We start from the raw sequence: 13,743 nt of genomic DNA on the forward strand, positions 1-13,743 counted from the left end.
GAATCTTGCTATATATCAACTTTATCATTATGCCCCGGCTGTCACAAGTACAGAGAGAAAGGGTAGTAGGCATGATCCAGGCTGGGGAGTCTCGCCGTCGAGTTGCACGGCATTTTTTGTTGCAGTGTGAAGACAATTTGCCAGTTGGTAAGTCGTTTAAACCAAACTGGGTCAACATCCGATCGTCCCCGAAGCGGCCGACCCCGTAAAACGACCGCCAGGGATGACCGTCGTATACGATTGATACACTTGCGCAATCGATTCGTAACCGCAGTAAAGACTACAAGGACATTGTTTGGGCGTCGTGTGTCTCCCCAAACAGTCCGCAACAGGTTGAGGGCCTACCAATTGAAAGCGCGGCGTCCCTACACTGGACCCAATTTGTTGCAACGTCACCGTAATTATCGGCGTAACTGGACCCGTGTTCACCGTCGTTGGGCCTTACGACAATGGAACAATGTTCTGTTTTCAGATGAGTCCAGGGTTTGTCTGCAACACAGTGACGGAAGGCGCAGAGTGTGGAGGCGATGAGGGGAGCGTTTTGCGAACTGCGTCGCAGAACGGGACCGCTTTGGCGGCGGAAGTGTAATGGTTGTGGGTGGTATTTGTGGGGGACTCGTACCAGACTTGTTTTGTTAAATGGCAATTTAACCGGCATTCGATATCGGGACGAAATTTTAAGACCAGTGATTCTGCCATTCTTAAGACGCCATGGCGTTGGCGCCATTTTTCAACAGGATAACGCACCAGCGCACACCAGTCGCGTCAGCAGAATTTTCTTGCAGCAGAATAACGTACAGGTGTTAGATTGGCCATCTAAATCACCTGATTTGTCACCGATTGAGCATGTCTGGGACGTTCTTGGGCGACGCGTGAGAGAACGTCAAAATCAGCCGTCAAACTTGCAGGAACTGGCCCAAGCCTTGATCGCTGAATTGAACAACATCTCTCCTCGACTTATCCGCCGGTTTACGAGCTCCATGCGACGACGCTGCAATGCTGTTTACTTCGCAAACGGTGGCCATACCCGTTACAAATGGTGTTACCTTTGAAATTGACCCCAACGTCCTTTACAGTCGAATAAAATCAACTGAACGCAAAGTTTTATAATGAACCATGACTGCAGTTTTATCAGAATTGATCAATTACTTTATTCGTACATGATTGGTAAGGATTTATGAAGGGGTTAATTAATTAATCACAGAATAAAGTAGTGTTACCTTTCTTTTTTTGTTTAGTATATATTGACCGTGGGTTGAGAATTCGTGCCAAATCCCTGTGTTCTCGTATCGATCGATAAACGAAGTCATAATTTGTCGTTATCAAATGAAAGAGAGATACAGCATATTTGATGCAAAGGAGGTAACTCTAATCCCACCACTGGAGTATGTGTATCTGTATTTACACGTTATAGATTCCAAGCTGGGCTATAATACGACAGAGTACTGTATCAGGTTTTCGCACTATCCGCAGAACGGCACATGGACGATGTTAATTTATTTTTTATTGACCAAGCACGTAAAGTGAAAAGCTGGAAATCAACAAAGTTGCCAAGACCAAACCCTTATTTTCAAAATCTAAAATTCGATGATCGAACAACTATTCGCCACCCCTTTTGTACAGTACGTAACATTTTTCTTTTTTTTTTAAACCTATTCCACGTCGGATGATTCTTTTTGTTTAATAAAAAGGGGTAATAAAGACCAATGACAGCCTCTGTACCGACCTCTCCGGGAGTGTTTCTGTAAATATTGCTGACACAACCAGATGACGGATTGGGAGCAGTTGCATGACTCCAATCTATAGAAAAGCGATCGATATCCACTGTTTTACTTGGATTTTGGGTTACCTCCCTTAGAACAATTTTCTACGCGTGTTTACATACAGTGGTGTCGAATTTAGCAATTTGCACGTTTAAAATATTTTCACATCTGTGTTATTTTTTTATGATGACATTGTAACACATATACATGTCCCCTACCAAGATTGTGTCTCTGAGTTAAACCTGACCCAGATTTTTTTCAAAATGTAGGAGAGATTTAGTTACGTGGAGGGGTGACATTTGTCATTATCATGTCTGAGATATTGCCATTTGAAATGGGTGTCCCCAGAATGTCTTTATGAAACTCATGTCCCCACACTAACGGCAAAGCCAGATAGGTGACAGGAGGGAGTAGGACGGATATACGGACAAATGGGGGCACACAAAACAAATAGACAAACGGATGGCCGAACGGTTAAATAGACACATACAGACACATATAAATAAAAAAAACAATTACGTCCGGACGAACAGAAACATACAAAACACCTCACAGATCAGACATGGAAAAGCACAGACGTACATCGTATACAGAGAGATACAGAGAGAAAAACACAAACCGAATAATGTCAGAGAGAAGGAGTAATCTCCTGATTGTGAAATTATCTTCAGAGTATCTTTCAAGGTAGATACGTTCTGTCCCAACTATGTTAGTACCCCGGCCCACGTATCTACAAGTATCCCGCCCCTCCCATTGTGTCTCTCAAGGTAGATACGTCCTGTCCCCACTATGTTAGTACCCCGGCCCACGTATCTACAAGTATCCCGCCCCTCCCATTGTGTCTCTCAAGGTAGATACGTCCTGACCCCACTATGTTAGTACCCCGGCCCACGTATCTACAAGTATCCCGCCCTTCCTCCCATTGTAAGGACTTTGTGTCTCACGAGTAGATATGTCCTGCCTGTAAGCACCACGTCCCTCGCTAAGTGCATTGTATGTACAAGAATCCCCTCCCTCACAACGCCCCTCACAATTCCTCACTGCGTAAGTCTCGTTATTCCAGTTCAATGCATGTAAGCTAATGTGTTAGCGTGATACACGTATGTCTATAACCTGACAAAGACTTATTGTACTTTACGGCGAGGTCTAACCTTTTTTTACATGTAAATCAATTATTTATCATTTCAGATTTGCTTACAGTTCACGAAGAAGATTGCTTGAAGTAGAAATTGTAGGAGTGACGTCATCAGATTGTATAATAACGCAACAAAGATGACGTCTGGATTTTTGTATCAGTTAGTTCAGAGTTAGTGATTTGAAACATTGTCGCATGCTATCAAAGTTTCATTTGAATTCGTCGATTTTCCATTGTGCTGTTAATCTATAGATCTGTTGTCGTAATTGTTAATGATATATATATACAATAATAGTACATTAAGTAACAGTATCATTTAAGTGCGTTCCGCTTTACTCCAGGTCTGTAATTTTAGTGTAGAGCCATTCCGCAATATGTACTTACTGTATCCCATGATGTGGGTTCCTAATAAATATGGCTTCCTGTTAGAGCTGTGTTTTGTGTCGCTCATGAAAAGCCCACGAATCAACAGTAATCAAGATCTGTAATTTTTTTAGATGACTAACCTGTTTATGGCATGAAATTTTCTGTGTAAAATGTATAGTCAGCTATTGCATGATATCAGTCATGACGGAGAAATAAAACTATTTTAAAAGAGCTTTTCATTATATGGTCCATTGATTCCCATATAAAGAATTGCCGCCATACACGAGACACTTTTCTTCTAGAGAGCGAGAGACAGAGTTCGGAGAAATCTTTAAAATGCACAAGGAGATATTATCTCTGTATATAATAATGTATATCAGAATACATTACGGATTAAGGTAGCAAGAAGGTCATTTTAGGGTGTTTCTATAAATACATGATCATGCTGTGTAAACGTAATATAACAAGTAATTCGAGTAACATCGATCTAATGTCAATTTTTCTCGTTGACATTTGACTTGCCAGTTTCTGTTGACTTTGGTTTCGTTATCACGAAGGTAAGATTTTCTGGTGTGTTCTTTTTTTTTTTTTTTTTTTGCTTTTTGTTTTTTTTTTTTTTTTTTTTTTTTGTTTTTTTTTGTTTGTTTGTTTGTTTTTTTGTTTGTTTGTTTGTTTGGGTTTTTTTTTTGTTTTTATTTATTATTTATTTTATATTTGATATCTCGTCAGTTTCTGTTGGTCTTTCTTTACAACTTTTGTTTCGTTATCTGGTGGATAAGTGATGATGTTTACCGTTTTGTTTTGATGTCTTCAGACTCGTTAAAGAGCTAGTTCTGTCCTTTATCATTAACACATGATATATATAGTCACAAACTGATAAAATCCTTTAAGCATGCATAGATATTTCCGCAAACATTCCCCATGAGATCTATGCTTTAAAATTGAACCATCATATGGTATGTTTATTGCTTACATTTGAAATTAGGGTATCGTATGTATCATAAAACTAATGTTTACTTGTTGTTTATTGATGACATAGTTCGTTTTCTATATTGTCGTATATACTTTACCAGTGGGAATAGTAAAGACACAGCTTTCCTACTGTCCCCATGATCTATTCATCATTTCTACGCCAGTTATGGAATTAGGGTAGACCTTTCAGGCGGCAGCAGAAATTAATAAAATATAAATTTCTAGAGCCATTCTTACCAACACATCAGCAATCTATATGAGCACTCGGGCACGTGACTTTTATGATTTGGGTGGTAGACTGAGGCGATATTGGTTTGATATCTAATGTAAAATGATACATAAATGTATTTTAATTAGTACTATCAGAATGTCCAAATCCACTTAAGAAAAACACTTGTTTTTTTTAATATAGTGAAATTTGAGATAAATATCTATTTTGAAAAAAATAAGTGAAACAAGATTTTTTAGTTATCCTATTTTTCCCTATCTTTGCACTAAACATGCAACTGTTAAGTTAGATGGTACTTGTATGCCTTCGGATCGAAACACGGTTCGACGATTTACAGGATCGAGCAGAATTGGGGTAAAATAGCGCCCTTTTAATGTTTTTCGCCTGTATCTCATCTTATTTTAAAATTATAAACCTTTTTAAGGAAAAAATGAAGAAGTATTAAAAAAGAAAATACCCGTGTCTGTTTCGGTCGCGAAAAATCGAATTTGAAAATTTGAAAATTAAAAAGAAAACAAATATTACCACAATGAAGACATAAGTGTTTCACAAAGTGCGCATGTAATTAACACATGTTTTACACAGTACAGTTTTCATGTCTCTCTCAAGAATTTTGTTGTAACATAGTGTTCTATCACTTGCGGAATTAATTGAATGTTATCGATTATAATTTCATATTGAAAATTTTTTTTCTTTCTGAATATTGATTTTTTAAATCATAAATAGTAATTGTGTGAACCTACATCCAATTGACAATGAGAAACAAAGTCTTTTTTGTGCGGATTCTACAATTTGATATTGTCTTTATTAGGTAATAAGCTCATGTGTGGTAATAAGCCTACCGACAGGAAGTGCTGTTCAATTTAATTACCAACAAAACGTACATGTATTTATATTGTTCGGGAAAATGCCAACGCTGTGTTTTAATTAAGAAGATTGTGTATTCATACAGAATACACGTCATATACATAGTGTGATTATTATGATAATCTCAGATTTAACATATGTTTAATAAATGACCTTTTATACAATATTTACCTGGAAAATTCGGTCACGTGATGAAAGGATATAAAATTCGTAGGTGTTTGATATGTTATTCATGAAACTCGTCACGCAAAATTTTTATGAAATGAAATTTACTAAGACTCATTTCATAAACTCTCACATGAAATGGAAACTCATCTTAGGTCCTATACTTTAATTTGGTTGATATTGTTTGAAATGTTTTTTATCGGGCATGCTATGGTGAAATCTGCACCTTATCATACAAGTTTTCAAATGTGAATATGACATTGTCGAAAATTTGCAATTACGATTTGAGAAACATAGCGGACGAGGTGGCCGAGTGGTTAAGGCGATGGACTGCTAATCCATTGGGGTCTCCCCGCGTGGGTTCGAATCCCATCCTCGTCGTTTTTTGTTTTTTCCCATTTAGAAATCATCATTTTTATTATTTTTTTTTACAAAACAAAAATTTAAAAAAAAGCACACTGGTAATTTGTGGGGGTTTGTCTGCATATTATCACATTTTCAAATAATTCTAAATGCCTGCCACATGTCATTTTGTATATATATTTTCGATAAAAAATTAAGCCACGCTAATCGGTTAAAAACATCACTGCCGAGTGCCTAAATGGCCTGATAATCTGCAGTTGTACAAAATAATGACGTCACTTTGTGTTAAACAGTTCATTGTTTTCAAGAAAAAAAATAATCCGAGAATGGGGTCCGGTTCTGTGAAACAATCGAAAATTATTGATATACGATCAAATAAAGGCTGTTGAGTACTGACTATGGTGTACTGAAAAAAAAAAAAAAACAAAGATTAGCAATTAGCAAAAAACAATATTTAACAAAACTGCTGAAAATATTATGATATAATCATCAATTAAAAAAATAAATTTTCATTTGCTAATTATTTTTTTATTTTGGATTGGTTGTTAATTAAACTTGGGATTTGGTTGTAGCATTAGGAAAGTTAATTACCAAGGGTCTTTACTGTGATAAGCAGTGAAGGTATTTAAACATTTGTAATTAGCCTTTTGTCGCTGGAGATAGTAATTACCTAGTTAGAAAGGATGAAATATTCTGAATATTGATGATGTTGTACTAATTGGGAGATAACAAGTAATTAACTACTTGTTTGTACAATAGATGAAGTAACACTTTGTATATCTATCTCGTTTCAGCAATACTGAAGCTGCATATCTCTGGTCTCGGAAAAGTATTACAATTTTAAAATAAAATTTTAGAAATTAAAATAAACTCAATATATTTTATAACAATTTTGAAACAAGTTATTTCAACTCAGATTAATACCTCGCGTAGGCCCGAATTGAAGGGCGCGAAGGATATGAGTGTGGGAGGAAACCGGAGTATCCGAGAGAAAAAAAACCCCACCTAGTCTGACGGTTGATTCCATCTCTTTTCACGTCTAGGTGAAAGGTGTTATATATATTATATATATAACAAGAAATAATCCAACACGTGATAATAATAACGTCCTGATTACTGACATAGAAACGGCGCTGGTGCGGTAATCAGGGTAATTTTTCAAACGTGGTCTCCTTGTAATGATCACTGAACAACATACGGGAGGTCCGTTTTATAATTATATAAAGAAATGTGAATAAAGTGTCCTTGGTCAAAAGACACAACCATGACAGCACAGGAGTGTCTAAGATATTAGCTTTTAGAGAAAGACGAACCGTCCTTGGTAAGGATAACATCTCGCATTTCGGATCTTCACTAATGGTTGTGAAGCTTGATGTTCTATTGGCTTAAGTCATCGTGCCACCTATAGTGGTGAGAGCCAGATCCATCTCAGTCCAGGAATGACAATCTGTAACTATATCTCATTTGAAGCGAAGCGGAGCTGAATATATCAACACATTTCCAGGGAATTCAAGAAACCTAAATTTTACAAAGATTATACAAAAGACAAATAACTGAATGCTACTCATTGTTTTGACACCAGCAGATCGTACAAAAGACACACAAGTGAATAGCGCCTTTCATTAATTAAGAGTTAGAAACGGCATAGTCAAACGATGAATTTAACTGCATTACATGGCTGTTTCGTCCTTCTAGGACCGTCAGTGATGCTACATCATACAGCTGTTTCGTCCTTCTAGGACTCGTCAGTGATGATACGTCATACAGCTGTTTCGTCCTGGTAGGACTAGTCAGTGATGCTACATCACACCGCTGTTTCGTCCTTCCAGGACTCGTCAGTGATGCTACATCATACCGCTGTTTCGTTCTTCTAGGACTCGTCAGTGATGCTACATCATACCGCTGTTTCGTCCTTCCAGGACTCGTCAGTGATGCTACATCATACCGCTGTTTCGTTCTTCTAGGACTCGTCAGTGATGCTAGGGGCCTAAATTCCAAAGTGATCGAAAGAAAAGTCAGGATCTTGACGGGGAGGTGCACTGGCCCCAACATTAAGTAAAAAGATAATGTTTTTTACATATCAGATAATTTTAGAACAGCCTCAAGTACCTGTGTATATTGTGAATCATGCTACTATTCGAATGAATGTGACGTACGGTTTACACCACACCTCGGGGACTAAAAGTCAACCATCAGTGCCTACCACCTACAATCTCGAAGAAAAAACACAGATTGGTGATGATTTTCACTTTAAGAAAATTTATTGAACAAAATTGCACAAAAGGATGAGACAACAGACATAGCACATATGAGTCTCTTCCTAAGGAATTGGTGATGGTTTCCACGATATAATGCCAAAAAAATTGAAATTCCATTAACTAGATTTTGTCATAGTAATATCTGATCATTGGTTACGAAAGTTATGTAAGAATTCCTAAAAAAAGGGAAAAAAGTTGTTTATATTTGAGGAAGAGCAAATCTTTCAGACACGTAGTTAATGATATACAGTCATTATTGCAGAAACCCCGAAGGCATTGCATTCATTTGTGAGTTAGTTCAAACACGCTCTATTTTCATCGCTCTATTAACCATATACATTCAAAATCTTAAATGGAGTTTCATGTTATGGTTCTGTGGCGTCACGGGTGAAAGGTGTAGACGAATAACTCGTTTGTGCTGTAGGATGGTACAAACACCTCTTGGTAACCATCGCCGTTTGCATCGGCGAAGCTGAGCTGGCCGACCGTTCCGTCGCTGGCTTGTAAAAAGGTCGTTAAATTATACGTCCATGACGATGCGTCGGCGCTCAGAGGTTCTAAGTAAAATGCTGTGCCTTCATCATCACCCGATAATAAAATGGAGGGCTTCACTCTGTAATTATCAATCAAATATTAGGCTTATTAATGACAATTGCTTTGATGCCCAAAGCAATTTTTTTCCCTAAAGGCATCAAATTATATCTTTTGTTATATAACTCATCTCACATTACAACAATTATCATAGACACTTTTATTTCATAAACATTATTTCTATCTTACTGGTTAACCAAGATATATCATAAAACAAGTTAACTAACACTACAGTATCATAAACATTGAACTGTGACGTAAGCGAGGAAAACTTATATTAGAACACAATATATGTATATCTAAACATTGCATCAAATTAGACAATTTCATAAGATAAAGAGAAATTTCAGTGTCGTTCCTCCTGTTATGAAATTGAGATTTATTTACTTTTCCATTTACTGTTTTTTTTGTTTTTGTTTTTTTTTTGTTCCAGGGTATGAACTTTTCGTATGGTTTATTCATAGAAATACATTTCAGCTATTGCGACAATTCAAACAACAAAGAAATTATACAGACACTCACTTCTGTGTTGCATTTTTATAAGGGAACACCGCTGTTGGAGACCCGGGAGCTCCTTTACCGGTTCCGGATTTCCGAGGTCCGAATCCCTGAGCTAGAGTATGCCGGGTAAAGTTTCCCGTCCTGTTAGAAACACAAAAATGATGTTTGTAAACTGAAAACTTTGATAATTACATTCATAGCGTTGCTCCTTAGTTCAACTTCAAGTTCAATTTAGAGCATATGTGTCATTAATCCCGTGATGCTGTCCTATTAAAAAATATCTGAAAATTATTTTCTTTTCGCTAACTTCCCAATATATTCTTCCTGTTCTAAAAGTCTCAATATGTTCTCGTGTCCTCAATTGTACCTTTATGCTTTGTTGTCTCCGTGTGTCCCAACATGTTTTGTTGTCTCTTTATGCCCCAATACATACAATGTATCTACAGTATTGGTGTTTTGTCCCCCATTACCAAAAGCATCTGCCATCTGCAACGTTGCTTCTATTTTAGCGGTGATGTTTTTTTAAAGATTTCATTTCGTTTGAACAGGTTGTTTACATATTTTGGGAGATTTTTTTTCAGCTTGAATTGTGATTTTGTATCGTAACCCATTACGTGATTCACACTCTTCTGCTGCAAACCGAGAAGCCATAAACCATTAAAACAACGTAAATTAATAAATAGATTATGAACGAAGATTATGAACGATTAGATACCTGAAGTCGACCGGTATTTCATACCCGTAGAGGGCCCCAATCTGGCCGTTCTCGGATACAAGGAGGTCTAGTTTCCCATCTCCGTTAAGGTCAACAACTTCCACCTCAAAAACACCCCCTATACTGTTGTCTATCACTCGCGAATGTACCTGTTGATATTGATTCAAAATGAAACAACAAAAACACATTTTTGAATAAGTGTTCCTAAAGTCAGTCGATTTTTTTGAAAAAAAAACTTTACATAAAAAATATCACACGGACACTAGCTCGTCTGTAGATTTGCGGATTACATTTTACTCGTCAAGCCACCTTACATCTCAGAACCAGACGAAACTTCTTCTAAAAATAGAATCATATACAAATGCTGACGAGTTTTTAAGTTATGCGGGCACTTATTGAAACCCCCGAAAACTATTATTTCTAGATGTCACTGAGTACTTGGTTTAAAGAGAGTAGTATACTACGGTAGTCCGTAAGAATAGTGTTACATTTTCGTTTTTTACGCAATATTTTCATTATTTTGACTAATTTTTCATGTAAATGTATTTACGTATGTGTATAATTTGTAAATATAGTACTAAATTATTTAAAAATCTGAGGACGACTTTCGTGAATTAATTATAAAATGTCATGCTTTGAAAGACTCGCGATGGTGGTAATATTTTGAAATGAAAGTAGTTAAAGTGTGAAATCAACTACACAAACCGCTACACAGAACTTTGGTTTGTACAATAAGATTTAAAAATAAAGACTTTTTTATCTTTCTTTTATAAGAAGAAGACAAAATAATGCGAATTGTGGTGGTAAAGAGCTTTTTGACATTATATGATGAAAATTCATTAATTATCCGAAATATGCTAAAAGAAGGACTTAATTTGATTACTGTGAAAAGATATTACTCTTTATAATATCGAAGAAATAACCACTTGCGGAAAACAGATACATTGAAAATGAAACGAGGGGGTATTCCTGCAGTCTTACCCATGTCTAATATGCTTAACTTTGAAAATCCAATGTAAACCACTGATTCAAAATAACATCACCGAGACAAACCTGTGACAGATTAGTCCAAGAATGGGTAGCGTTGTCTGTCCAGTAGACGGACAGACTCTGGGTGAAATATTGTGCCGTAATGATACAATCCTTTGGTCCACTGGGTGTCATCAATGTAGCATTCCTAAGGAAGATGTCGGGACCCTGACCTATCACGTGGGACGTCCATGGTCTATCTAAGTGTCCTTGGTTTTCGAGCCATAGCAACTCAAACTCCTGTAAAGAGATTTTACTTCACACATTTAAGTTATTAGCTATTATAAATATAAATTCAGAACAAATTACCGTAGAACCAAATTATGAATCAGATTAGATCGTGCAGTTGTTGCTTGGAACCTTAATTTTTGTAACCTATAGGAGGGATACTGAGGAAAATTGAAATTGATCGAAAAAAATGTCAAACTGGATTGTTCAGTTGTTGCATGGGGCCTTAATATTTGTAACCTATAGGAGAGGTACAGAGCAAAATTGAAATTGATTGAAAGAAATTTCAAAATTTAAATGGGGAGATTCAATGACCCCATGATTAAATATATCTCGCAATTTTTATATATGATGATTTCAAAAGAACACATGTATATTCTGAGCCGTGTTATCGTAAACTATGTATATGTATGACCACCAACAGCACTTAAATAGTTGAACAATTTAAAACACAATCCCTCCTAAACGTGAATATAAATACAATGTATACATATTTATGCCGAGAAAAAAAACCCTTCATATTGTTTCAGTTTTTAACGACAAGTTTTTGGCAATATGATGGACTGGCGATAAAACGAAGGTAAGATAGAATCGAAAAATACTGCTGGAAATAAAAGATGTTGAATCGAATATTTTACTTCATACTCATATACAATTACTTATCTCTGGAATCATGAATAAACGTATGCTCTTACCTTGTGGCCGCCAATGATTGGCTCCCTAGCCCGACACGTGACTGCATCGTCATCACCGTCGGCGTCCATGTCCTTCCATATGACCCTGTGGTAAAACCATTTTCCGGAACTGTCGTCAGTTATTTTGTACGGACCTTTAGGTGCTGTCATGGAAACGTCCATTAAGGATATGGAACCATCATTCTTAAAAGGTACCAGGAATCCCTGTGGGATCGCTACCATTCGCCTTCCGAACACGTGCTCTTAAATAAATAAGTGCCAATAAATTCACAAAACAAATATGAAAATATGAAAAAATTCAAGACCAAAATCAACATAATCAAGATAGATATATAGGGAGAATAAGTATTTCGGAAGGGTCTTTCTTCTGCATCGATAATATTTACTATGTAAATATTTAAACAATAAACTGTTACCAGATGGTGTTGGTACATTGTTATTAATATGAAGTCAATCCTGGGGGGAAGATAAATAGAGTTGTGCTCATGTAGTTTATGATAAAGCTAATTGAGTAGTCGATAAATTGTTCGTCCGTAACTCATTAATTGTTCCATTTGACCTCATAAATAAAACAAAAAAACCAATACTTAGTTGTAAATGGAATCTGTATATAAATACATAATGAGATTTAATTAAATGATGTATGTAAATGTTACCTGTGTATATATAGAAATAATGATGTCAAATTTCTTCAAGGAATCACTCACCCGGAACTCCGGATACCTCATTTGGCCACGTCACGTGACTTGTAATGAGAGCAGGCTTGATTGACTGTACATTGTTTAGGTAATGACCGATTCCTGGAACAATCTGAGCTGTATCCGTGGAGAACGGGATCGGATTGAATGTAGATATAAGTAGGTCAACTTCCCCGGAGGATCTGGGATAAACGGTGGTAAATCCGGGATATGATATTGGAAATGATCCTAGCTTCTTTAGAGTGTAACTCTCCACAGTAGAAAACAGGAAAACCGTCAGGACAACGACATGATATCCCACCATACCGACAGCTTGGATGTCCAGGTCAAAAAGACACTAGACTTATCAAGTTCGTTTAAGATTTCCAATTCTTATCTCGTGAGGTCAATAGAATATAGTACAGCTTTCTCCGTGTAGATAATTGCATGCAACATTGTTTAGCTGACGTATGTTTTAAAATTTCGGTTGACAAATTTCACATATCAAAGCATTTTACAAGACAGAAATTCATTCTATACTTTATTTTTTAAAATGTAACAAGAATTTGTATGCGGTCAACAACGTATTGGTGACAGGCATTCATTAGCAGTTGATATTATATATTGTCACCTTGAACGCTGCAAAATACAATTTTATACTTGATAACATTAACATAATATGCTGTATAGATCATAACTGGAAACTGTTCCTCACGTATGAGTGGGTTGGTAACTTGTGATAAGTTGCTTTAAATGATTCTGTGAAACAATATTTGTCATTTTGACGCTGTTATCTGATAACATAAGACTGATCACTGAAGACTGACAACTGAAGTTTGAAAACTGCTTACTGAAGATTCACCGCCGATGATTGACAACTGAAGACTGGTAAATAAGGACCTTCAACTGAAAAACTGAACACTGACATCTGACGACTGAATATTAACCACTAACAACTGAAGATTGACCACTAATAATTGACAATTGAAGACTGGGAACGGAAGACTATACTCTTTTAATTGGCAACTGAATACTGGCAATTGAAGACTTATAACTGAAGTCGACCAACGAAGCTGTCAACTGAAACTGACCAGTGAAGACGGACGACTGCAACTGACCAGCGAAGACACCATACGAAGACTTACTACTTACAACTGAAGACTGGTAACTTAAGACCGACCACTGTTGA

The 13,743-nt window shown here is 36.5% G+C and overlaps 1 protein-coding gene and 1 non-coding gene across 2 annotated transcripts; one reads left to right on the forward strand and one right to left on the reverse strand.

Moving 5' to 3' along the window:
* Positions 1–5,796: 5,796 nt before the first annotated feature.
* Trnas-gcu (transfer RNA serine (anticodon GCU)) lies at positions 5,797–5,878 on the forward strand. The gene has a single exon. It is a non-coding gene; the product is annotated as a tRNA-Ser (tRNA).
* Positions 5,879–8,499: 2,621 nt separating this feature from the next.
* On the reverse strand, positions 8,500–12,879 carry LOC132563824 (uncharacterized). The gene is made up of 6 exons (XM_060228579.1): positions 12,585–12,879; positions 11,878–12,119; positions 10,979–11,194; positions 9,926–10,074; positions 9,232–9,351; positions 8,500–8,731 (listed from the first exon to the last, which is right to left on the reverse strand). The coding sequence occupies exons 1-6, from the start codon at positions 12,877–12,879 to the stop codon at positions 8,500–8,502; spliced, it is 1,254 nt and encodes a 417-aa protein (XP_060084562.1).
* Positions 12,880–13,743: the final 864 nt, after the last annotated feature.

The sequence above is a fragment of the Ylistrum balloti genome, unplaced genomic scaffold, assembly GCF_031769215.1.
Source record: "Ylistrum balloti isolate Yb309-2 unplaced genomic scaffold, AGI_CSIRO_Ybal_v1 Utg371872, whole genome shotgun sequence".
Taxonomy (NCBI): domain Eukaryota; kingdom Metazoa; phylum Mollusca; class Bivalvia; order Pectinida; family Pectinidae; genus Ylistrum; species Ylistrum balloti.

Excerpts from the sequence above, each read along its gene's own strand:
- LOC132563824 (XM_060228579.1), bottom strand. The coding sequence starts at position 12,879 with ATGGTGGGATATCATGTCGTTGTCCTGACGGTTTTCCTGTTTTCTACT. Across the intron at positions 11,195-11,877 it reads CAATCATTGGCGGCCACAAG|GAGTTTGAGTTGCTATGGCT; the intron begins GTAAGAGCATAC and ends ATCTCTTTACAG. Across the intron at positions 9,352-9,925 it reads GAAATACCGGTCGACTTCAG|GACGGGAAACTTTACCCGGC; the intron begins GTATCTAATCGT and ends TGTTTCTAACAG.